The 27,112-nt window shown below is 34.6% G+C and overlaps 1 protein-coding gene and 1 pseudogene across 1 annotated transcript in view; one reads left to right on the top strand and one right to left on the bottom strand.

Moving 5' to 3' along the window:
- Positions 1–27,112, top strand: part of Il1rapl2 (interleukin 1 receptor accessory protein like 2) — a 1,120,259-nt gene that overhangs the window by 822,752 nt on the left and 270,395 nt on the right. The window contains exon 6 of the mRNA XM_034486219.2: positions 2,096–2,170. Coding sequence (XP_034342110.1) covers positions 2,096–2,170 — 75 coding nt within the window. The remainder of the gene's footprint in view (positions 1–2,095; positions 2,171–27,112) is intronic.
- LOC117694225 (zinc finger protein ZPR1-like) lies at positions 15,867–17,081 on the bottom strand (annotated as a pseudogene).

Genomic DNA, 27,112 nt, shown 5'->3' on the forward strand with positions numbered 1-27,112 from the left:
CTAACCAATTCCTTACCTTAGTGGAAACCACTGTTATAATATATATATATATATATATATATATATATATATATATATATATGTATATATATATTCATATTTTATACATTTTTCCTAGGCATCTGATGTGATTGGATTTTAAATTCAGATATTTTAGTTTTTATTCTTTATATTCTAAAAATAATTAAAGCTTACATTATTAAAATTGATTGGAAAGAATACATTATAAAGATAATATAATAGACGTTTATGTCTGTGTAAATTATCCACAAATCTGTTTGGTTTTTAAAAAGTTAAATTTTGTAAGAGCGATGTATGTGTTGTGGGCTATCAATGAAGATTTGTTTAAAAATGCAAACAATTCACTAAATTTTTCTACCTTTGCCAATTAAGCAAGATGGAGCTTATGCCATACAAATATATTTTCTACATATATTTCTGGTGTAGTTTTTATTATCAACAATTATTTTTGAGAATATCAACAAAATTTTATATTTCTATAACCTTACACACCCTGAACCAACACACCACTTACTCTTCTAGACTTGTAAATATGAGATATACCCCTTTCATATCAGCAGGGATTTCCTAAAATGTCAATTAATGATGGTTTAGCAATTATCTTTTATAACCTAGCCCAGTACTAAGCCTCTTGTGTATTATAAAGATCTATAAATCATTTTAAAGTGCTAAAATCTAGTTGTATAGCTTAAGCAAGTCATCAATATAGTAAGTATATAAATGAATTCAGGATATGAATAACAAGGTGAAATAAGGTTGTCTCTATGACAACAGTACATATTATATTTATGTACTCCAAGTCCTCTAGTTGCTTTCTTCCAGTTATCTCTAGTTTCTTTCTTCTTTTTCTTTTTTTAATTTTCCAAACTCCATTGTGATCTTACTCACTGTTTGCCCTGCCTCAACTATAGTACTGTGTTTTCTTTCCTACCTGTGTTCTCCCCTGGCATGCATCCCACATACCAAGTTAATCATCATTAGATTCACTACCTTTGAGTCATTGTTTTATTTCAAGAATTACCAATGAAACTTTAGCTTACCACATCATGTTCAAATCTGTCTGCAAATTTCCTATGATCCTTAAGAATTTTGCCCTTCACTCTCTGTGTACTATTATTTCCAATTTATATTGTTCCTGTCATGAACAATTGGATATCTGCATCCCCCATCCAATTCCTTTTCATCAGACCATCCTTTTCTGTGTACATCATTCTTGATATCTTTTATCACTATGCCATGGATTGTGTTGTTAAGTTTCCTTTAATTTCTTCTTTACTCTCTGCTTTTCTATTCTTTTTCATCCTTTAAGTTTCACATAAACATTAAGATCCCTTCATAAAAATTTGTTCTGACTCGGGCGTCATTGCCTCCTCTTTTCTCTAATATATATATATATATATATATATATATATATATATATATATATATATATATATCTTACTGCTTATGTGTTGTGACTACAACTTTTTATTAGATTACATCATGGTTTGTTCTCTTTTTATTTTGTGCTGGATTATAAATTGAGGGCAAAGAAGAATATTTACTTCCTTGTGTGTTAATCCAAAACATCTGACTTCGTAAACAAAAGATGTTGACTTTTAAAAGTCTGTCACTAAAGAATCTATCAGTCTTTCTTTTATCACAGAAGATCAAGGCACAGAATAAGTATGATTTGGACTCTCCGAAACCTTTTGCTACACAGAATTTCCACTACAATTCATTAAGACTATTTAGTGCCAGAGAGTAAATATGAGAATTTGATGTTTTTCTGATTTTACTTTCAAAAAATATACTTCTTGATATATAGAAGCTTATAAAAACACATCCAAAATTAAATAGTCCATTCATTTGGACTTGTTGGAAAATGTATCTACTGAAGATAGCCTAATTTAAGTGAATCAATGGTGCTCTAAAATTCCTTGGAAATGGATATTGTACCCAAGTACAAACACTGTCTAATAAATGTTTACACACCATCAAGTCTAGAAACATTAAATATTATACATGGTAGAATATTCTTTACCCTATAATTTGTCTCAATTTTTCCATTACTTTCTTTCATTTTCTCTTCTAGCTTTACTCACAGACAAGCCTCCCAAGCCATTGTTCCCCATGGAAAATCAGCCAAGTGTTATAGATGTCCAGCTGGGTAAGTCTCCTTCTGGGAATAATAATAGATCCTAAACTTGTTCTATGTTAACAGATGGGGAAAATTGCACGAACCAGGAAAGGTTTATTGCCACTGTTATTACATGCAAATCAATTTGTGTTCTGCTCATTTATAACCCTGGCATTCAGTACAATAGCAGTTTAAGAAAATGAGTTTGTATTGCATCAAGGAGTGGTAATACTAATTTGTTACACTGTGAGTTAAGTGTGCTGTACGACAGAGCTTTTTAACTCTGTGATTGATAGATTCATGGTCGTCTTGCATTGGTGATTGGTACAGAGATATTTTCATACATGCTAGCCAAATAGTTTTATTTGGAGAACATTAACTTCTGGAGACTAAGCACTTCATAAAAGACACTTCACAGTACAGCCTTTAAAATGATTTGATAATATTATTTCCAACAACACAATCCAGTGCTATTTAAAACCCATTTTAAGGACCTGAATATTTATGAATCATATGATGTCAGGGTAAGTAACAAGTTGATTCATGAATACTACTGCCTTTTTACAATCTCAAATAAGAACATAAAAGGTTGAGAGTGTGTGTGTGTGTGTGTAGCCTTCCTCCAATCCTTGTGATTTCAAGAACTATAAGAATGAAACCCAGTGGTAGGCCTCTATGGTTCTCTTACAAAGTGTGATCTTTAATATAAACTTGATTACTTAACATTTGTGAGCTTTCTCTTATCTTCAGTTTAATATTAATATTATCAAGTTTTTCAATTAAAAACAAAAAACAGATAGAGCTGAGTATATTTTAGAAAATACATGATCTTTTGCAATTTATGACCATGCTGGTGCCTACCAATTATATAGCCAAGAAGCATTAATTAAACCCAGTACTCACTTTCTTGGGAAATTTTTTACTCCCATTTTGATTTTTCCAACCAAACTTGGATTTAAAAAGGTTTATTCAATCTTCAAAAGAGGAAAAAGAAAATTATGTCCCTAAGATTTTGTTCATTTCTCTAAAATGTAGATTTTAAATGCTGACTAACAACATGGGTACTAAAGTTCAGTATGTTTTAACTAAAAGATGAGATATACTAAACTTGTGTTGGGAGTTGGTAGCTAATTCATAAATGTGGAAATATCAGACTACGGTTCTTCCAACTTTCCCCATATTATCTTTGAAGTCATTACATTTTATTAAAGGAAATTGAAAACATAGATGTGCTGACATCCTTTCTACCCAATTAGTTGTACTTACACTTTTCCATCTAAACTAATATGCAAATATGCCAATGTGCTCTGTTTATTCCCAGGGTTTTCATAGTGGCATTTAATGATCTTATATTATTAGTATATATTGGGAATTCTAGTGGACATATTATTTTATAAGAAAATGTATATAGTAAGCAGGAAAAAAATATATGGAGAAATACTCCACAAAAAAAAAATCTTGAGTGAATTTTATGACTGTGGGAAGATCTTTGCTTTTATTCTGCCATTATATATATTCTTCAAGAGAGAAATTTAATAATTACTGCTCAAAATAAGGAAACGGGCCCTTTAAGGGATGTATCCTACTCAATTTCACCAAGTGTAGCTTTCTGTGGATTGTTTGTAACATGTAAAATATATTTGTTGAGTTTGAACAAGTATTTCAACACATATTAACACAGTTCACCTTACAAAATTATTACATCAATTTGATTCTGATGTATATTAGATACAAAGCCAATTTTTATTCTGAGAAAAAAAATTGACAGAAAGGTGGGGAACTTCTCGACTTTTCATCCAAGAAAAGCTGTTTCTACAAGACATTGGAATAACAATACTGTTTTAAAAGTAAAACAAAATTGGTCACTAAACTTTCTGCATTTCAACGAGCACAGTGTTTGGTAATTTGAAATGGTTTTATTTATCTACCACCATTTTCTCAAATAAGAGATCATTTTGTAAGTTCCTCATAGTCCCAAATAATAAAGACACTATTATAAGCACTGTAAACATCAACTCCTGATCTAAATGGGAGATTCATAGTCATAAAGATAAATGCTTGAAAATATATCACTACAGGAAAAAAGAAATAGAGAAAGACAATGACAACAGTTTATTGGATGCCTCCATTTATGGCTGACGAAATTTAAAAATTCAATACAGTATGGTAGTATTGTTCAGACATAGCATTTTGAATTTCAAATTTTGATGTCAAAGCTCAATACTTTTGTAATAATAAAACCTCTAGAAATTATGTTACACCAGATTCCAACGTTAATCCTCAAGCATATTCTGCTTCAGACATGCTCAAAGTAGAACAAAAATTTTAGAAGTTCCCAAGGAATGCAACAGACTAATCCAAACACCTAAGAATTTTATCAAATGTAGGCCTGCTAGATGCATTCTTTTAAAACTTGAGTCAATGCCGGGTTAAGATAAACATATGTATTTCTGCTGCTCCTACCATGGGATTGTGGTTTTTGTTACTCTCCCAGCTCTTGGTTGGCCTCAGGGATAAGCTTGTCTTATGGAGTATGACATAAACAATGTTTTGAGATTCTAGAAGCTAGGTTGAGAGAAGTTTGCAGCTTCCTCTCAGTCTCTTGATTAACTGTAAAACTACACGAGAGTCACTCAAGCCACATGGGTGTGACATCAATCATATGGAAGGAAAAAAAATCCAGTGAGTATCAAGGCAACAGATATGGAAATGAAGAAACTGTCTTGGAAATGAAGTATCCAGCCCAGCTGTTCTAACACATGCATTGTTTATACATCTGACAAAAAATGTCATCAAGAAACTCACTCATTGACAGTGGCCACTTAAATAGAGATACTTTGTTAGGCAATGTTGTACTACTATTAAAAATAAGAAAACTTAGGTTGTCTACATTTTCAGTTCTATTTCCTCTACTCCTGGAAGAAAAGCTCACACTCTCATTATGCAAAAAGGAAATTTTGAGCATGAATTTCCAGGTAGATTTAGAAACATGGTTTGGAATAATTGTAAAGAGTCTGCTTTCAGTTCTGACTGTTCCTAAAGGTAATTTAATAAGCCACATTTTTCAGTAAAAAATAAATTCTTTTTAATACATAGATTTGGTATCAGTAAAGATATTTTTGCTGTGTCTCTAGAGGAAAATAAAAATCTCAACTTTCTTTCTGCTATAGTGTAATCCATTAGTCATCCACACGGTTCTAGAAATTTACATACATTTTTGCTGACATAGTGATGACAGTTTGGTTGTTGCTAAATTGTGTTCATATTATAATGCTGAGAGAAGATTAATCTTAACTGAATAACCATACACTTTGAGATGATAAACACATTCTTAACAAAATAGTAAGAAAACTACTACTCCCATATAACAAGCTTATGCAGCTGAAGCTCAAAATATAAACAGAATAAAGAATGTATACCAAGGATGTGTAAATCCAATACTTTCCTACTTTCTGTTTATTTTCTTTCTCTGACAGTAAGTTTAGCTTTATATTTAAGAAATAAACCTTTACTATACCAATGTTAATAATTTCTTAAACAGATGAATAAAAAGCATTTAATATTTTCCCCAAGAACTACTAACATTACATTACAATTTATACTGCTGTTTTTAATAACAAAATATTAAAAGATAGGGGCATATACACTACTTGAAATGTATTTCTGTTAGATAATGTCTTCCTTACAGATTAGTTTTATTATAGAATAAAAATACATACCTTGCATACCATAGAAGCTTCTGGAAGATTTGAAAGTCTATAAGCAAAGTATAACTCAAAAAGTTGAGATCACTATCTAATTTTGATTAAAGGTAAATATGAAAACATACCCTCATGGATGGGGATAGTTCTTCTTGGAAGCTTTCTAACTCCTAAAGCTAGCCATAGAGAATCACATAGAAAGTAGACAAAGGTAAGTTTACTTTCTATGTTAAACATTCAAAGAGAAGACCTGAAGGTTTAAGGCATATCAGAAAACTTTGGAATAGTAGAACAGTTAAAGCAAATTTAATTACCTCAGGTGTTTCAAACATCTAATACTTCTTTAGATGGATCTGGCCTTGTATAAAAGTTTTTTTCTAGTTTCATCCAGAATTATTTGGTTTTTATAAGCTGTTTAAATTCATATTTAATGACAGTGCTATGTGCTACTGGAACAAACTCTCTGTGTGTGTATAACTAGTGCTAATCTTCATCAGAAATCAATTTTTCCAGCCAGGCATTGCTGAACATGCCTTTAATCCCAGTACTTGGGAGGCAGAGGCAGGTGGATTTCCTGGAGTTTGACGCCGGCCTGTTTTTCAGAGTGAGTTCCAGGAAAGTCAGGGCTACATTGTGAGACCTTGTTTTGAAATAACAAAAGTCAAACAAACAACAAAGCAATTTCCCCATCATATCTGCTTCGACTAAAATTGTAGTAAGTCTCCTTAGAGACTGTTGGAAAACTGTAGAAGCAGAAAGCAGAAGGTAAAACTTATTGCAATACAGGAGTAGAAGGCAAACATTTTTAAGAGATTAATTAAGCTCCAAATTATGAAATTACCTGCTAAATAAAAATTAGTATTTTTGAAGCAATTTTGTTATCTAAGTACATTCATTTTGTTCTTACTAGATGTCAAATGTGTTAAGTTTTCAAGAGGCAGAGGTGAATTAAATGAGGTTTTTGGTATTTAGAGGTTCTCAGTTCAGTAGAGAAGGCAGGTGGATAATCACAATTTCAATGCAATGTGAGAGCAACTGAAACTTAAATAGAATTTGATGACTGCTCTTTGGCAGAATTTCATGTATTTCCAGTGTTTGCTCAATATCCTTACATAGAACTGTAAATATAAGCACTAGATTTATTAGAAATAATTAAAAGTTACCAAAGGAAAAAATTTAAAACCATAGCCTGGCCACTATTTACTTCAATGTGGTAAATATTTAAAAAGTGTGGTTAAGGGCCTCTTAGGTGGTAAAGTATTTGCCACACAATCAGGAGGACTTGAATTCTGGTCCCTAGCATTTGCATAAACACCAAGTGTAACAACATGTACTTGTAACCCCAGTGTTAATTTGGGGTACTGGGAACATAAACAGTCATATGTCATAAAGTTCTAGTCCAACCTGCAAGATCCAGGCTCATTGAAAGTCACTGTATCAAAAAGTAAGGCCAAGAGTGCTAAAGATAACTGAAGCTGATCTTTGGCTACTACATTTGCACTTATAATTGGCTTCATCTACATTGGGTGCATCTGCACACACACATGAACAGATATACAGCACTCCAAAGGGGGGAATCTATTTATTGCATACTTGAGTCAGTTTAATTTACCAGAATTACTCAACTCTTTCCAAACTTCACAAAGAATAACCAAACCAAAGGACATCGACTAATTTTTCAAAATCATGAAACCAGAATAATTATCAATATGAAAAGCAATACATCATTATTTAATTAAATTATGATATCATTTGGTATCTGCCAAATGAGTACTATGTTGAGAACCAAAATATGCATGATGATGATGATTACTTTAGTGTGGAAGATGAAGCTTGAGCCTTGCACATCCTAGGCAAATATTTTTACCAGTAGCTATATTCCTACCCCTATGTGTCTGAGATTTCTCACACTATCTAAAATCAATGTGTCCTTGAACTCTCTAAGTAGTCCAAACTGGGCCTGAAATAATGATTTCTGCCTCCTGAGTCTTTGAATTACAGGCATGGACTTCTTTTTTTTTTTTCCAAAAATATTAGTAAGACCAGATATCTGTAAACCACTCCTGATGTGTCTGGGTTGTATCTTGAAAAATACATTTATAAGGGAGCAAAAGTTTCCAATGGTTACTTTATGCCTATATTCATAAGGTATAAATGATACGTAAGGTTCTAAATGATGCAGAGATACTCTCTACCTCAACTGCAAGGACAATTAAGAGTAGTTCATATGTGAATGTGCTAGACTCTTTCGTCAGGTTTTTAGACTTGTAGCTTCAGTATAAAATAAAGTCATTTGAATGATATAAAATTTACATGATATTCAGGTTTTAAGGGAGTATCTACAAAGTGTTCTTCCTTAGTTCATGGTACAAAATTACATGTGGTGAAAATTACTGCTCTATTTTAGTTTTCATTCTCAGACATTTGAAAAACATCAGTTAATCACTGAATGTCATGGATTAGAAGATTGATCTACTAAAATATACTTCAGGATTGATGCTATTGTTGTCAGTGCAGACAGAACAGGCTTTGGGGGGAATAATAACTGCCCTCGTTGAACACACATTCATAAAGAGAATTAATTCCAACAATAGAAAGTTCATGTTTTTTTGACTGATTTTTGCATCTCACTTATGCTTCTTATACAAATGATTTTTGTTAATATGTTATAATAGAGCTTTTTGGTCATTTTGAAATACAGCCTTATAGACACATTTCCTTTATTACCTTGTGCTCCATAGTCCATTGTTACGAAATTTTATCACTTGGAAAAGGAATTTGAGCCTTGGTTTCAAAGGTGGAAAGCCAAAATGTCATTCTCTCACTACTTTCTGCTTTCTTACTGTCAGATCATGGTAGATACTCACATAATTTCCATAAAGGCGGTTATTCATATTTTGTCCAAAAATCTCTTGGAAAAAAAAAAGAGCAAAGTAGTGCTGCCAGTATGATGGAACTAAATAAACAACATGCAGAGTATTAAAGGCGCCACGGGTAAGTTGGATGTTGCAAATTTGGCCTTATTACTTACAAGCTGCTTCCTAGCATGGAAAAGTTTTGTAATTACCCACAGACCATATTCATCATGTAAACAATGAGCTATAGATATTTCTTCAAAAACAGTATACAAAGGCCAATTAATAAACTAAAAGATGGGTGCTATAATTAACAATCAACAAAGTATAAATCAAACAACATCAATATACATCTGCATGATAATTGCCACCAAATATGCTTTGGTTTAACTTATAAATAGAGTACTAACCTGGGAGTAAGGCGAATGTGTATTTAAAATTTGCATATGATTATCAGACATCTCATTTCCATGAACAAGAAGAGCTCTGGCCCACTGAGGGCCTATATCAAACTGTTGAAGTTTTTCATTAGTTGCAGATGTGTTTATAGTATATCCATTGCTAGAATAGTAATTTTCCATTTATAGCCAAGATGTTTAATTACGTTTAACTTGTTGAAATGACAACCATAGCATATCTTGAGGCTTACATAGTAGATGAGTTAGTAATATACGAAAAGTGTGAGCATGGTTTGTGATGGGGTCATAGATGAGAGGAGTCATCATTTAAAGCCGAGTTTCAAAAACTTCTTTTCTCAGTTATGGAAAAACTGAAACTGCTCAAGAAGGAAAGAGACTCGAGCTAAATAAGAGATTCGAGGAAGACAAAAGGTGAATTTTAATAACAACTCATATTTACACAGTGTGTTTTTTCCAAGGAACTCAAATAACTTTCAGGCACCATTTAATTGATTTTATTAATAGTTCTGTGAAGTAGAATTAGTATAAGCTAACACTAACTATTGGCACGTGCAATGATTAAAGCTTTTTATGATGCCCACAGGCAGCTTAGCTGAACATATGCAAGAAGGATCAGCTGCATCACTAGCAAATCACTGATTATTAATCTGGTCCTTATGAGTCAGCTCAGACATTATCACCCTGCTACTATTATATATATATGAATGTACTACAAAGATTATGTACTCAGTTCTCATCATGTATACTTTCCTTTACAATGAAGTAGTTTATTAACCTAAAAACACCTGTTTTCAAAAGTGACCGTTTTGTTTATCAAACAAAACAATCTATACTTGTAAACTTTTTATATTGGTTCTCCATGCCTCTGTTTATTTTTTTTATTTTAAATATTGGTTCCTAAGATTCCAACTTTTACAACCTTCTGTTGCATAAAGAACTCTTAAAAAGTTAAGTAAAGCAAAGCAAGTAAGGTGGTAATAGGTTATAGTTTGTAATACATGAATTCTTACTTTCCTATAATGTACAAAATTAGTGGAGTGACAGTTTTCATTTGTCAAGGGCAAGACCATGGTTACATTATTCTATGACTCTTGTCTCTGGTAAACATTCTGTTTGACTTTCATTACATCTGTATATGCTGATAAATAATTCTATTTTTCATTTTTCAGCTATCTTTTCCAAGGAGATTATTTTAGTATAAGTAATCTACTCTTCATAGTGTTTCAAATCTACCCCCTGGTCTTAATTCCAAACGGAAGGAAAGAGTGAATCTTTCTTATTCTTCAAGATTTTCAACACATATTATATTTAATCTGAAAATAATGAAAACATTTTAAAAACCAAACATTACATTCAATCACAAAAAAATCAATGACAATTCAAGGAAAAATGCATCAATGTTCATCCCTTTTATTTTAAAATGTCACTTAATATTTTCCATCTAAGAGAGAGAGGAGTAGTCTTCTAATTTAAAGTGAATACCTGTGCTCTCATTTCTATCATTTTAATGGGTTTTAATAGCAATAAATTACCGCATTCTGCACCTGTACTTACTAGGTTTATCAGTAAATATACTAAATAGTCTCCCTCACTAAATAAATGAGGATTCATATATGACTTTAGTGTTTGAAATGAGCATTATCCCATAGGTACATGGGTTTCAAGTGGTTGGTGCTATTTGTGGAGGCTTAGAGAGTATGGACTTGATAGAGGAAGGTAAGCTTTGAGAGCTCAGAACCTTCACCACTCTATGTTTTCTTTCTTTCTTTCTTTCTCTCTCTCTCTCTCTCTCTCTCTCTCTCTCTCTCTCTCTCTCTCTCTCTCTCTCTCTCTCTCTCTCCTTTTTGGTTATGGTTCAGGTTGTAAGCATTCAGCACTGAGTTCCTGCTACCATGTCTGCTGCTTGCTTCCATGATTGATTCTTTTCCCTTTGGAACCATAAGTCCAGATAGACCCTTCCTTTTATGAGTTGTCTTGGCCATGGGGTCTTATAAAAACAACTGAAAAGTAACTAATTTAATGATTAGTTGGAGTTGACATTGCAGTATAGCAGAGTAAGAAGAACCATACAATTTCCCCCAACAAGAATGAACAGCTTAGTAATATACATCTTCACTTACAAACTTCTTATGACAGTGAAATGTACCCTTTGTCCTACTAGAGCAAAAGTCATACCTCATCCATATTCTATTATTCTATTCTATAACTTTTTCTAATTTTTTGTACTCTTTGGAATTTTCATAAACTTTATCTGCACCATTGAGTCACCTGAAAAACAATGGGCATTCATTTCTTTGATTTTTTTTTCTTTTGATTGTTGAAAAGCCATCACTTTAATGTAAGCTTCTTCACCTGGCCTGCTACACCCCTTGGATGCTCTTTCATGCAGAAACTTAGTACTTCATATGCCCAAAGCCAGCTGCAACTTGTATTTCACATTCACAAATGTCAAAGGTCCATTACTAGAGGGCTTAAATTTGATAGGCAAAACGTGATATAAGGAATGTCTGAGGTTCTTTTCACACTGATGTAAAACCTCCTAAAGAAGGTCAAAGAGCCTTCTGGTCTCCATCTGTGCCCCAGAGCTAAGGCTGTCCCACTACCCTCTTTACCCAAATACTAGTCAGACAGTGTTGATCTTCTCAGGAGTACTGAAACACCTAAGATCACAGGCTCACAGGATGGACAAGCTCCAGTCAGAGACAGCAAGACCAACTAACACTAGAGATAACCAGATGGTGAGAGGCAAGGGCAAGAACCTAAGCAATAGAAACCAAGGCTACTTGGCATCATTAGAACCCAGTTCTCCCACCACAAGACCTAGATACACACCGGAAAAGCAAGATTCAGATTTAAAATCACATCTCATGATGACGATTGAGGACTTTAAGAAGGACATAAATAACTCTTTTAAAGAAATACAGGAGAACACATATTAACAAGTAGAAGTCCTTAAAGAGGAAGCACAGAAATTCATTAAAGAATTACAGGAAAACACAATGAGAAAGGTGGAGGAAATGAACAAAACCATCCAGGATCTAAAAATGGAAATAGAAACAACAAAGAAATCACAAAGCAAAACAACCCTGGAGATAAAAAAACCTAGGAAAGAGATAAGGAGTCATAGATTCAAGCATCACCAACAGAATACAAGAGATAGAAAAGAGAATCTCAGGTGCAAAAGATACCATAGAAAACATTGACACAACAGTCAAAGAAAATGCAAAATGCAAAAAAATCTTCTAACCCAAAAAACCCAGGAAATCCAGGACACCATGAGAAGACCAAACCTAAGGATAATAGGTATAGAAAAGAGTGAAGATTCCCAACTTAAAGGGCCAGTAAATATCTTCAACAAAATTATAGAAGAAAACTTCCCTAACCTAAAGAAAGAGATGCCCATGAACATACAAGAAGCCTACAGAACTCCAAATAGAGTGGACCAGAAAAGAAATTCCTCCTGTCACATAATAGTCCAGACACAAAATGTACAAAACAAAGAAAGAATATTAAAAGCAGTAAGGGAAAAATGTCAAGCAACAAATAAAGGCAGACCTAACAGAATTACACCAGACTTCTCAACAGAGAATATAAAAGCTAGAAGATCCTTGGCAGATGTCATACAGCCCCAAAGAAAACACAAATGCCAGCCAAGACTACTATATCCAGCAAAACTCTCAATTACCGTAGATGGAGAAACCAAGATATTCCATGACAAAACCAAATTTATACAATATCTTTCCACAAATCCATCCCTACAAAGGATAAAAGATGGAGAACTCCAACACAAGGAGGGAAACTACACCCTATAAAAAGCAAGAAAGTAATCTTTTAACAAACCCAAAAGATAGCCACAGAAACATAATTCCACCTCTAACAACAAAAATATCAAGAAGCAATAATCACTGTTCCTTAACATCTCTTGATATCAATGGACTCAATTCTCTAATAAAATCACGTAGACTAACAGACTGGATACATAAACAGGACCCAGCATTTTGCTGCATACAGGAAATGCACCTCAGTGACAATGACAGACACTACCTCAGAATAACAGGCTGGGAAACAATTTTCCAAGAAAATGGTCCCAATATACAAGCTGGAGCAGCCACTCTAATATCGAATAAAATTGAATTTCAACTAGAAGTTATCAAAAAAGATAAGGAAGGACACTTAATAGTCATTAAAGGGGAAATCTACCAAGATAAACTCTCAATTCTGAACATCTATGATCTAAATGCAAGGGCACCTATATTAATAAACAAAACTTTACTAAAGCTCAAAGTACACATTGCACCTCACACAATAATAGTGAGAAACTTCAACACACACTCTCATTAATGGACAGATCATGGAAACAGAAACTAAACAGAGACACAGTGAAACTAACAGAAGTTATGAACCAAATGGATTTAATTGATATCTATAGAACATTTTATCCTAAAACAAAAGAATATACCTTCTTAGCAACCCATGGTACCGTCTCCAAAATTGACCATAATTAGTCACAAATCAGGCCTCAACAGATACAAGAAGATTGAAATATTTCCATGCATCTTATCAGATCACCACGGACTAAGGCTAGTCTTTAATAACAACAAATACAACAGAAAGACCACATACATATGGAAGCTGAACAATGCTCTACCCAATAATAACTTGGTCAAGGAAGAAATGAAGAAAGAAATTAAATATTTTTTTTTTTAGAATTTAATAAAACATGAAGGCACGGTATACTCAAATTTGTGAGATACATGGAAAGCAGTACTAAGAGGAAAACTATGAGTGATTCCAAAAAGAAACTGGAGAGAGCATACACTAGCTGCTTAACAGCACACTTGAAAGCTCATGGCTGAAATCAACCATGTAGAAACAAAAAGAACTATGCAAAGAATCAACAAAACCAGGAGCCAGTTCTTTGAGAAAATCAACGTAATAGGTAAACCCTTAGCCAGACTAACTAGAGGGCACAGAGATAGTATCAAATTGACAAAATCAGAAATGAAAAGGGAGACATAACAACAGAAACTGAGAAAATTCAAAACATCATCAGATCCTACTACAAAAGCCTATGCTCAACCAAATTGGAAAATCTGGATAAAATGGACAATTTTCTACACAGATAATAGGTACCAAAGTTAAATCAGAATCAGATAAACTATCTAAACAGTTCTGTAATCCCTAAAGAAATAGAAGCAATCATTAAAAGTCTCCCAACAAAAAATGCCCAGGACCAGATGAGATTAGTGCAGAATTCTATCAGACCTTTAAAGAAGACCTAATACCAATACTCTTCACAGTATTCCATGAAATAGAAACAGAAGGAACACTACCCAATTCCTTCTATGATGCCACAATTATGCTTATACCTAAACCACACGAAGACCCAACAAAGAAATAGAATTTTGGACCCATTTCCCTTATGAATATCAATGCAAAATTACTCAATAAAATTCTCACCAACTGAATCCAAGAACATATCAAAACAATCATACATCTTGATCAAGTAGGCTTTATCCCAGGAATGCAGGGATGGTTCAATATGTGGAAATTCATGAACATAATCCACTATATAAACAAAGAAAAAAATACATGATCATCTCATTAGATACTGAGAAAACCAGGAAAGAGGATAACATGTAAAATGTAAATACATAAAATATCCAATAATAGAAGAAAAAAAGAGGTCAAGGAACACAGTAGGCCTGTAACTACATTACCAGCTGCTCACCTTGAGTGCTTAGATTTCTTTTTTTGTTGGTTTGTTTGTTTTGTTTTTTTTAGAATTGTTTATTTTTAGTCTTTGTATTTTTACTGCATATTTTATTTATATTTCAGATGTTATCCCCTTACCCCATATCCTCCCCCAGCCCAGGAACCTCCTATTCCATCCCCCCTCCTCATGCTTCTATTAGGATATGCGCCCACCTACCCCCCCAATCCCACATCCCCACCCTCAAATTCCCCCACACTCTAGCCTTCATGGGCCCAAGGATCTCCTCTCCCACCTATGCCCAACAAGGCCATCCTCCCCTACATATACAGCTGGAGCCATGGGTCCATCACTATGTGCTTCCAGGCTGGTGGTTTAGACCCTGGGGAGCTCTGGTTGGTTGATATTATTGCTCTCCTCTTGGGTCCTCAAACCATTTCAGCTCCTTCAGTCTTCTCTCTAACTCCTCCATTGGGAACCCCTTGATCAGTTCAATGGTTATCTGTGAGCATCTGCCTCTAAATATGTCAGACTCTGGCAGACCTCTAAGGAGACAGCTATATCAGGCTCTTGTCAGCATGCACTTCCTAACAGCCACATCAGTGCCTACCTTTGGTGACTGCACATGGGATGGATACCCAGGTGGAATGGTCTCCAGACAGCCCTCCTTCAGTTTCTGTCCCACACTTTGTCTCCATATTTGCTCCCTTGAGTATTTTGTTACTCCTAAGAATGACCGAATCACCCACACTTGGTCTTCCTTCTTCATGAGCTTCATGTGGTCTGTGAGTTGAATCTTGGGTATTTCAAGCTTCTGGGCTAATATCCAATTATCAGTGAGTGAATACCATGTGTGTTCTTTTGTGATTGAGTTACCACACTCAGGATGATATTTTCTAGTTCCATCCATTTACCTAGATTTCTAGCTCAAGTGTTATCCTCCCCACCATGAACAAGAGCTTGGGCACTCACCATTTTTCAATAGTATTAAATAATCTGCCATGTAAGCGTCACTGGAGCTGGCCTGTGAGCTACCCACTACTGCCACTGTGGAACTGGGCCTCCCTCATAGCCCTTTGTCTTTATGTCATTGACACCCAGCTCCTCATTTTGGTCAAAGGCGTGCTTGTACTGTTCTACCTTCATCTCTGGATCTTCTTAGGGCACATACACATTCTGCAGGTAACTGTTTCCTGCTGGATCATTCATGATAAATTGGGCCTTCATCTTGTCCTAGATGATATAGCCAAGCTTCTAGTTAAACTCCTGCAGTTTCTCCGATTAGTCAAGATTCAAGCTGTTGTCCAGTGTTAATGGGTTCATGGTTACCGATTCTAGGACGTCTTTCATCAGTTCTTTTAGAGTGGTGAACTTGCCCCCAAGAACAGCCATTCATTCCTAGTTCAAACTTGAGCTCCAGGATTTCCATACTATAAGTATCAGACTTAAGGAGGTCAAGTCTGAGGGATCTGTGATGTGAAGGATGAGCCTGGTATCCAAGGACTCTATCACTCCTCCATACTTTACCACATTATTCTGATGCCCACAGTTCTCACAGTTGGTGGCCATGATGATACCCTCTCTAAGGTGGGGGCATTTGGATAAGCTTCATGTTGGTCTGAGCTGGAGCATTGCACTCTGTGTAGTTTGTGATGAACTGGAGCACTTTGTTTCTAAGGTCTTTCTCTTCCTACTTTTCTGGTTCTTCTGCTTGGAGCCCCAGCAGCATTTCAGCTTGCTGTGGGATCCGGCTGTAGTATGTGATCATGAAGTCATTTGCTTTTAGTCCTTTATTTATCCTTTATTTATGAAGTCATCAATTCTTACTGTTATGGCACCTTCCATTGCCCATCCTGTGGCCTGGTCCTGTTCTAGGCCAGAGATTGCGTGACTATAACAATAGTCATTAGTTCCCTTCTAGCTGAAAGTTGGAACTTCAAAATACAGCTGAGGGATCCTTGTGGTGGCTGAGTCTGTCTTCACTACTTCTCTGTTCATGTCCTCTTGGCCCATAACGGTAAAGGGGTAGCACACTCCCGGTTCCTGATCCTGCCTGCTGACTGAATCTCTATGTTGTTCTAGCCACAGTTTCCACAGAAAAAGGAGTTCATGATTAATTGTTTCCCTAAAGAAAGAAAACTTGGTGAGCAGAAGTCACTTCATGACATTCCAGAAACAGTTCATGCACAGCAACAGGATTTTGATAGGCTGTTCCTCATCCTTGGTACTGAGGGGCGAGAACAAGAGCCCCATGGCTGATGACCCAGCCTCAGCGGACTAGGATCCTGTGGCAACCCTGGAGCCTAGGGTGCATAGTCCCACTGGCAGACATCTCCCCATGTGCTCAAGTATTCATTTCTTAATTACTATTTCTGTTTTCTTTCAACTCTCTTGCTTTGTATCTTACTTGTAAACACAACTATCACTCTCCCTTTTTGATATCTCTTCCTGTAAATCTAATATTCTGATTCTGTGTGAAGGCTTCACAAGAGACTGATTTCTGTCTCTCATCACTGAATGTGAATGGAATCAACAGACCTTACATGCTTAATTCCACAGACTGATACAAAAGGGATAAGTAGGTTTCATATTCTTGGGGAAAAGCTGGAAAAGTTCTCTAACTGAAAAATGATAAGCACAAGCCCAGAGAAGACAAAAAACACTGGATGCCAAAAATCTTAAAAGGCCCTAAGACTTTCTTGTTGGACTGGGTAATGCAGGTCTTTCTTCAGTTCTGGTCTGTAAATATTGTGCATTCCAATGCACAATATTATAAGGCACATGGACAAACAAAGACATATGACATAATCAGACTAATCAAATCTCTATAAGCTGGATCTGAATAAATGGACATATAGGAATTAAATGTAAAAGAATTAAAATGACCATTGAGATACTGAATGAACACAGGCAAATTTACTGCTAATAAGAATGGGTACAGGTTTATATTACCAAATAGCAAGAGACAATAGTAGGACAAATCAATCAGAAAACAATAAAGCAATAATAGTAAGACATTCCTATGGGTAATCACCTCTAGTCAGAATACAAGACTATGTTAACTTACAATTTCACAGGCTTATGCTCCAAAGTATTATAGCTGAATAAATAATTGGAGTATTTTAGGTTGTGACCTTTTCGAAACCCCATACAGGTTTCTGTAGTGGCTATATTCATTTGCCAGCAACATATACAGATTCTTTCCCCCCATATCCTCACATAGATGGAAAGAGAAAGGAAAATATCATGTAGAATAATCAAATTAAAACATGGCTGCTCCTCGATATCAGAGAAAACGTATTTTAACTCAGAAAATGTCATTGACCCAAGGAAGGATATTGTATAACAGTAAAATTGTTATTTCTCTATTCCTATGTGGCAGTTACAAATACATGTGAACACAAGTTCCAAACAATGAAACACAGAAGCCAAATGCTGGTGCAACTGTAAAAGAACTCAGATTCATTTTCAATAATGCATAGAATGCTGAGACAGACAACCAACAAGAAAACTTTTCTTTCACCTTCATATTTCTTTTCTCTTTCCTTCTATGTGTACACTTAAATCAAATGTGAGTCTTTTATAGACAGCATACACTGGTGTCTATTTTTATTTTCACACAGTTTGGGGTTCTAGGGACTTAACTAAGGGCCTTATGTGTGCTAAGCAAAATTTTTACCTCTGAGGAAAAATCGATAACTCGTGTATTTTTTTCCTGAATCCATTCAACTGTTCTATATACTTAAAGCAGTTTAATTAACCTTAAAATTTTAATTAACTTCTTGGTAGTCTACACAATAATGGTTTTCATAATGACATATCTAAACATGAATACCACTACACTTTACACTTTCTTTATATCGGCCCCTTCTCTTGTTTTGTTTTTCTCTCTTGCTGGTCCCATTCTACATTCCACGACATTCCAAATACCTTTTCCTGTTTTCATGGCCTCTCTCTCCCTCAATCTCTCTCTGTTTCTCTCTTAAACTCTGTTTCTGTCTCCTTAAAACACACATGCATACATACAAACAAACACATAGCACACACACACACACACACAGAGAGAGAGAGAGAGAGAGAGAGAGAGAGAGAGAGGACTTAATGCTATAACCCAAATGGCTCTCAGTGGCATATATAAAGAACTTTCTGTATGGCATTGAAATGCCATCCAAGAGATGATACATTCTTTTAAAAATACAGCTGGAACCTTTCCCGGGTTTTTTCCACATGCTATGTCCTAAGACAATTATTTACACATTTAAGAAGGCTCAAATTATACTAGGTAACATTTCTTTCCATCATGTAATGAAAGTAGAAATCAAAATATTTGAAGGAAAGATAAAATTCATATATGGAAATGAAAGAACACCTTCAAACAGAGACTGGATTGATAAGGGAATCAAAAAGAGAGCAGGTAACATCTTGAGACAAAAGAGATGAAAACACAACATATTAAAATGTGTGAGATACATCAAACATAGTACTAAGAATTTTAGTTTTATATTAAAGAAACTAGTCCTATCAAGACAAGTATCCCATGTTTTATATGCAGAATCAGGGGCATATGACAAAAGTTAATATAGTAAGTTAATATGACTAAATATACTACATGCATATACTGAGCGATCATAATGAAGTCCCTTTGTATACTGAAATTAAAAGAGAGTTTATAATTTTAATATCCCAATTAAACAAAAATATCTAGTAATAACCTAGTTTTATACTTCAAAATAACAAACCATGTTTAAATACTCAATTTGAGAAGACAAACAGAGGAGGAGGAAGAGCTGGTGGTACAGGATGAAGAGGAGGGAAAGAATAAAAATACAGAATAAAAATAAAATTAAAAAAATCAATGATACTAGGAGCTATTTCAGTTTTAAGACATTGATACAAGTGATAACCTCTTAGTAGTTTAAGGTGAAGGATCCAGTTATGACTATAGGTCAGAGGTATAGCTCTTGCCTAGAATGTGAGATTTGAAGTTGGATTTAGTGCTCAGTATGGAAGAATAGACTCGAATAAATAAATGAATAAATAAAATCAGAAATAAAAGCATAGAAATAACTGATGACATGCCTTTTTGTTATTTCTGTGATTTTAAACTTACATAGACAAAGATTTAAATAATTTGAAGGTAATGGATAAATTCTTTAAAAAATTAAACCAAGCAAGCTAAATCATAAATAAATAGAAACTTTGAATAAATACTATTGAATGTGACTACTACATGAACAATAAGAAGTCTCACAACCAAGAAAATCCAGGATCCCACTGTAGTACTCAATAATTCTAGCTAATGTTTACAGAATTATTAGCAATACTCAGTATTTCTAGAATGTATAAGAAGAGGACACATTTCTAAACACATTCTATTAGACGAACATTAATCAACTAATAAGACCAGACCAAGAAATTACTAGAAACCTACAGTCTAATCAATATTCTTGATGATTATAAATGAAAAAGTCTCCAATAAAATACCAGCAACCTGAATTCAATTGCATGTTAAAAGGATTATACACCATGACCAATTTGGATTTACGCTGGAATGTACAGATGGCTCACCATATGAAAATTGCATAAGCATCTTAATAGCGGTGGGTGAAGCTTTTCAAAAATCTCAACAACCTTTCATGATAAAAACATATGGAACAAATTAGAAATGGAAAGAAATTACTTGAACAGAATAAAGGTCATATATGAAAAACTCATAGCTAAAATTATATACTGAATGTTGAGAAACTGAAAACTTTTTCTATAAGATAAGGAGCAGGATAAGGATTACCAATCTGACATTTCTCCTCAACATAGTCCATGAAATCCTAACCAATACAACCAATCAAGAAAGAGAAATAAAAGATACCCACAAACCTGAAAAAACTATAACAGTATCTTTGTTCTCATGTGACACTGTCTTTTTTTGAGAAGAATACATAGATTTAAAAAATGTTAGATCAAATAACCTAAACAAAACTTAAATACATGGAATAAATACAGAAAAAGCATTTGTGCTCTTATAGTCTCACACTGAACAATCTAAGAAGCAAATAAAAATAGTGTAAAAATAATAAAATGCTCCAAAATGTATTTGTTAAGTAGGTAAAAGACATGTTCACTGTAAACTATAAAACTCTATTGAAAATAAAAAGGCACAACTATGGGATGAGGTTTAATTCTCAGATCTTGTATGACAGTTTACAACCATCTGCAATTCCAATTCTAGGGGATCCAAAACCTTCTTGTGGCCTTCATAGACACCAGAAACAAGCATGGTGCACATTCGTACACATAATCAAAACACCCATATGCATATTTAAAGGTTAAAGGTATAAATAAATGGAAATATATCTCCATTTCATGAGTTGGAAGACTTAATATTGTTAAAATTTCCAAAGTAGGACTATGCATCATTAAAATACCCATCAAAATTTCAGTGTTACATTCTGTAGAAATAAAGAAAAAAAATATTGTGATGGTAAATCTTGGTTGTCAGCTTACTGGAATCTGAAATTGCCTCACTAGCTAGCCACAAGAGAGACCTATGGAAGATTTTCTAGATCAAATTATGTGAAGTAAGAAGACCCACTTTGATATGGGTGACATCCTAGACAGAAGTTTTGCTTTGCCTGCCTGCCTTCTCTCTGGCTGGGAAATTAATTTATCGTGTAGAGGCATCTGCAGCTGTATTCCTTTAGTTGTATTGTAACTCATCTTCTTCAGGTTCCAAACATGCACTGTAAGACTATTGCTTCTCCAGAAGCCTTCTAGTCTTTCAGTGCCAGATTAGGAGTGCTGAGGATCCTAGTCTTGTGAAGTTGACAGCTACCATATGCTTGGCCTGTCCAGCATTCAGACATTCAGGCATTCATTTTAAGACTATGCAGAATGTATAGGATAAGCCAATCTAACCCCTTTTCACATACATAAATACACACATACAAACACACACACACACACACACACACACACACCACATTCTACTTTATCCTCCCATTCCAGTCCTATGCATAATTTCAAAACTGTATATTCTATTTCCCATGACTAGAGAAATCTGCTCCCCAATCCTCTCTATAGCTTACCTTTTTGGTTTTATGGATTGTATGATGGTTATCTTTTCATTAACATCTAATATCCTCATATAAGCAAACAAATACCATATTTATCTTTCTGGGTTCAGGATGATTTTTTTCTAGTTCTATCTACTTGCCTGCAAATTTAATAATGTCTTTCTCTTTTTCGACAGCTGAATAATACTCCATTGTGTAAATGTACCACAATTTCTTTATCCATTCTTCTATTGAGAAACATCTAATTGGGTTGCAATTTCTGATTATTATGACTATGGCAGCAATTAACATAGTTGAGCAAGTACCTTTATGGTAGGATAAAATAGTCTTTGGGCATATGCCCAAGAGAGGTATTGTTAGATCTTGAGGTAGATTGATTCTCATCTTCCTAAGGAACTGCCATATCAATTTCCGTAATGGCTGTCTGAGTTTGCACTTCTACTAGCAATGGATGAGAGGTTTTTTTAATCCACCTTCTCACAAGCATGAGCTGTCACCTGTTTTATTAATCTTCACCATTCTTACATGTGTAAGATTAAATCTCAAAGTAGGTTTGGTTTGCATTTCCCTGATGGTCAAGGATGTTTAACACTTGTTTCTCAGCCATTTGAGTTACACAAATAGAGAATTTTCTGCTTAGATCTGTACCTCATTTTTAACAGGATTTTTCTTATGTCTAGCTTTTTGAGTTCTTTTTATATTTTTGATATTAGCCCTCTCTTGTATGTGTAGTTTGTACAAAAAAATAGATTTCTTCCATTTGGTAGGCTTCTGCTTTGTCGAATGATGCTGTCATTTGCTGTGCTGAAGCTTTTCAGTTTCATAAGGTTCCATTAATTTATTATTGATCTTAGTGCCATGCTAACAGTGTCCCTGTTCAGAAAATCTTTTTCTGTGTCAATGCATTTGCAAACTGGTCTCTTTGCCTCCAGTTCTATGAGGTTATCACTGCATAGCAAAATGAAAATGTGAATTGCATCATCTGTCTCTTCTAGTTTACTAGCATTAGTAATTTTCTTTTTCTTTTTTATTTATTTATTAATCGCTCATTTAATATATCCTGACCTCAGTTTCCCCCCTCCACTCATCCTCTTTCCCCTTTCATTTAGCTAGCAATAAAATAAAATAAATAAAAATAAATTCCTTACCTTGTTCAGAGGCATCCACCTACTTTAGTCCCATTCTCTTCTTGCATCCAAATATTCCAATTATAGCCAAGTTCTTTTTTGTGTTCATGTGGCAACTCATCCCCTCTCTCATTCCCATGCTCCAGCTTACCATCAACTCCCTAGTATACCTTTTATTATGACCCCCAGTCACAGAAAGAATTTACTCTCACTCAATCTTTTGAATTCTTTTGTCCCAATATGTTTAGCATTTACTTAAGTACATCTCTCTCCCTTTATTTCATTCCTAGCAGTAAGTACAGTGTCTGAGGCTCAATAATTTGTGTTTCATATATATATATGCACAGACATGTGTATGAATAAATACACGAATACATGAATTCATGAGAAGCACAGGTAAAATTTCTGCTTTTCTGTGATAACTAAAAATATCTAACAATATCCCTCACTGCATCCTTACGAATAAATTTTTACATTTTTAAAATCCAGCTATAGAGAGGATTACATTTGTAGCTTTCATGAAGTGTAGTATGGTTGAAGATTCCCTTAGCTCATAGAGTATTTGCTGGCATTCATGAAGTCTACACCTTCAAACCCAGTATTGTATACATTGAGTATGGTGACAGCATACCCATGATCCTAGCCCTCAACTTTGGCAAAGTAGGAAAGGAAGTCTGAAGTTCAAGGTCATCTTTAGTTACTATCCAAAGCTATATACATAGTTGTCTACAGAAGTTAAGAAAAAAAAAAAACATGTCTAGATAGGAAGGAACCTTGGTGGTTTTATTGATAAGGATGATTATAGCTAATATTTTTAAAAACCCAAGGTCAAAATGCTGGAAAATATTTACTTCTTGACAACATAGATTCTGGTTGGGTATTCAAAATAACTTTCTATGTAGCTCCAGCTTTTTTCACCATCCCCACATAATCTTTCAACATCTTCTCCTGGAATTCCTATACATATTATAGCCAAGTAAGCAAGATATCACTACCACATCTTCTTGTCCACAGTTTAGCATTCCAATGGAATTCCAATCGAAGTTTCACAGTAAGGGCTACTTAAAAGGCACTCTCAGACATGTTGAGTTGCTAGAAGAGATTCAGACTGGTCAAGCCATTGGAAAGAAACAGACACCATCTGACAGTCACAGAAACCCCCAAATTAAGAGATTGATCAGCTGAACTATATGTAGGAGGCTCAGAACACCTAAGCTGCCTGAAAGAGATAGTATCTGACCTTTTGAGCTTCCTGCAAGTTGTTCATGTGCTCCAGGATTCAAGCTTTTGTGAGCTGTCCTTCATGCTAGAGTGAGCTTTGGTGATTCAGCTGCGTGTGAACCATTTCTGGTCCTATAAATTACCCCTCAGACATATTCCTCTTAGAAACTCCAATAAAACTCATAGGTTCACAGAAAGAAAAAAAAACCACTAGAATGCAGAGGAGCACAGAAACTTAGATGAGTCTTGGTTGTAATGAAGCAATGTATAATTACCTCTGGGAGCATCCCTAAGAGTCTTGTTTGGAACAAAGACTATAACCATCAAGAATTGCTCTTTCTAGAAAGCAGCCTGTTTCATTACTATACAAGTTTTCATTGCAAAGTTTCACTTTATGTTGAGATATGTTATAATCTTTTCCTGTATGACAGAATCAATCTATTCTTCCACTTGGTCCCTCCAATAGCTGAATATGCTAATATATATGATATAATATATATTATATTTATGCATATATTACATATGCATATGTTCATTCTTAAAGGAAACTTATAACATTATGTCTTCTCTTTTCTGGATATATTCTAACAAAGAATGTCAGTGTGATTCTTAAAATATGAGTCCATATACCAGAGATACATAATTCCTTTAGAGCATAGGACAACTGACTTCCTGTATTCCAGCTTCTGTGGAAATGAGATCATCCATCTGCAAGCACTTTTTACAGTATAAAGCAGCACATTCATAGAAGGTATCATTATCCTTATAAATGTAGCTTGAAATTGTGTGAGCTTATTCAGCAGCCACATCACACCGTTGGCTCGTTTTTTAAGCTTGTGGTTAGATAAACTCCCCAGCCCCTTTCACAGGAGTTACTATGTGAAAGAGCCCATAATCATTTGTTCCATGGTCAGTGATAAATAAATCATTCACTTTTCTGTATTTAAGAAAAATAGGACTAATAGTGTCTGGATATCAGGGATAAATACCAGCTTAAATTTTTGACAAGTTGTAGGTCCCATCAACCAACACAAACCACTTTAACCAAAATTGATGTTTTTTAAAGTGTAAATTCAGTTAACTAAGCATATTTTCTTCTCTGCATCACACCAAATACTTGATTTTTATCCTCTTGTGGCATTGGAGTGGGGACTGCCCTAAAACTTTTGATTTCTTCTTTAGTAATTAATGGTCTTTTCATCAACTGCTCTCTATAGCAAGAATTGAGCACTTTTTTCAGAAGAGTTTTGCAAGCAGTGTGAACAATTTAAATTATACAACAGTATAGAAAGTGTAAATAGTAGTAAGCTTGAGATTGCACAATTAATACAGTTAAGTAGAGATATGAAAAAATCTATACCTTTTCCACTATTTTCTTCTTCCTCTCAAGGAACGTTTTGGATCATTTACTTCTCAAGCCCATTAATCAGGGCCCATCTGCTAAATTCAGGATTAGTGGACCATAATGAAAGGATCAGGTTTTTTTTTTTTTTTTTTTTTTATTGCAGTCACTTTAATTGCTTAGTCTATTTGTACTCTTCCATAGGGAATTGTTGATGGCATTTTCAAATATTGAGCCTTTGAAAAACTTCCCAATTAATTAATTGTATTACTTCAATCAGGCAAAGGCTACTGCATTACACAATATTTTATTAACTCCCTTTTGTCTTGGTAGACTAGAATTTCCAGTTTTCTATGGAAGAGAAAAAAATGGCCAGCTTTCTTCCTGCATAATGAAAAGTACCCAGCAGTTTTTGCTAGGTGTAGATTTAATGTCTCTTGAGATGGTCACCAGAGGAAAGCAGTGCTGTGTCATCTGTAGGTATATCCTATGCAGTTAGACTGGCTGCGTTTTACTCCCACATGCCCTCCATTACTCTATGTGCAAGCTTCCTAGAGCAGCTTTCAAAAAGGGCTACAAGCTCAGTGGCCAAAAATGATATAAGCATATTGTATTCCAGTCTTTGAGATCAGATGTCTAAAAGCACTCTCTTAGTGGTTTTGGTTCATTGTGACAGCACCAGAGAGAATGAAATTTATGTTTCTCCAAACTTTTGGCAGTCTCTGGCCTTCTTCAGTATCTCTGTCAACACTTGGGTTCTATCTTTCTGTGTGTAATGTTTCTGTCTGTAAAATTTCATCTTCTTAAAACAATCTATTGGATTCTAGGGTTCACTTTATTATAGCTTCATATCACTCAAATACTGAAAAGACTCTTTTCCAAAAAATTATGTTCACAGACATTATGATTATGCACACAGCTTGCAGAGGGTACAATGTTCCATCCATAATGACATGCCTACTTACATCTAGGCTCAAAGGACAGTTAACAGACGGATGGGACATAAAAATCTTTATTTCCAGTGTAGAAGTTTGACAACCCAAAATCTGAGGACCCTGGGAGCCTGCATATGTGAATTTCCATATAATTTAAATTGTTGGAGAAGCACATCAGTAGACAAGCATAGGCAGGTCTCAAGCAGCTTTTAAGAGGAAAGTGTTTTGTACATTGGAGCTTTAATCTTGGAGCTCAGTCTACATGTCCTGCTTTCCAATTTCAGGAAAAGAAATCCCTGTGTGCATATGAAGAACCTTTCAAAACTGGGATTCATTTCAAGTACTCTTTTGGTTTTTTTTCTTCCATTTCCTGAGGACATAAGGAATTGCTAATTTTAGTTGTCTCCCTTGACAGAAATGTTTTCTTAATACTTGTTGATTCTAAGGTCTAATGTATTTATACAATAAATATGTATTTATGAAGAAATATCAATTTATAATTAGAAAAACAATAAAGTCTTTTGTTTTGCCACAGTATTGAGGACAACAAATGCTGAGCAATGTAATATGAGGAGTACATGTCCAAATC

This window comes from Arvicanthis niloticus, chromosome X, assembly GCF_011762505.2.
Source record: "Arvicanthis niloticus isolate mArvNil1 chromosome X, mArvNil1.pat.X, whole genome shotgun sequence".
Classification (NCBI taxonomy): Eukaryota; Metazoa; Chordata; class Mammalia; order Rodentia; family Muridae; genus Arvicanthis; species Arvicanthis niloticus.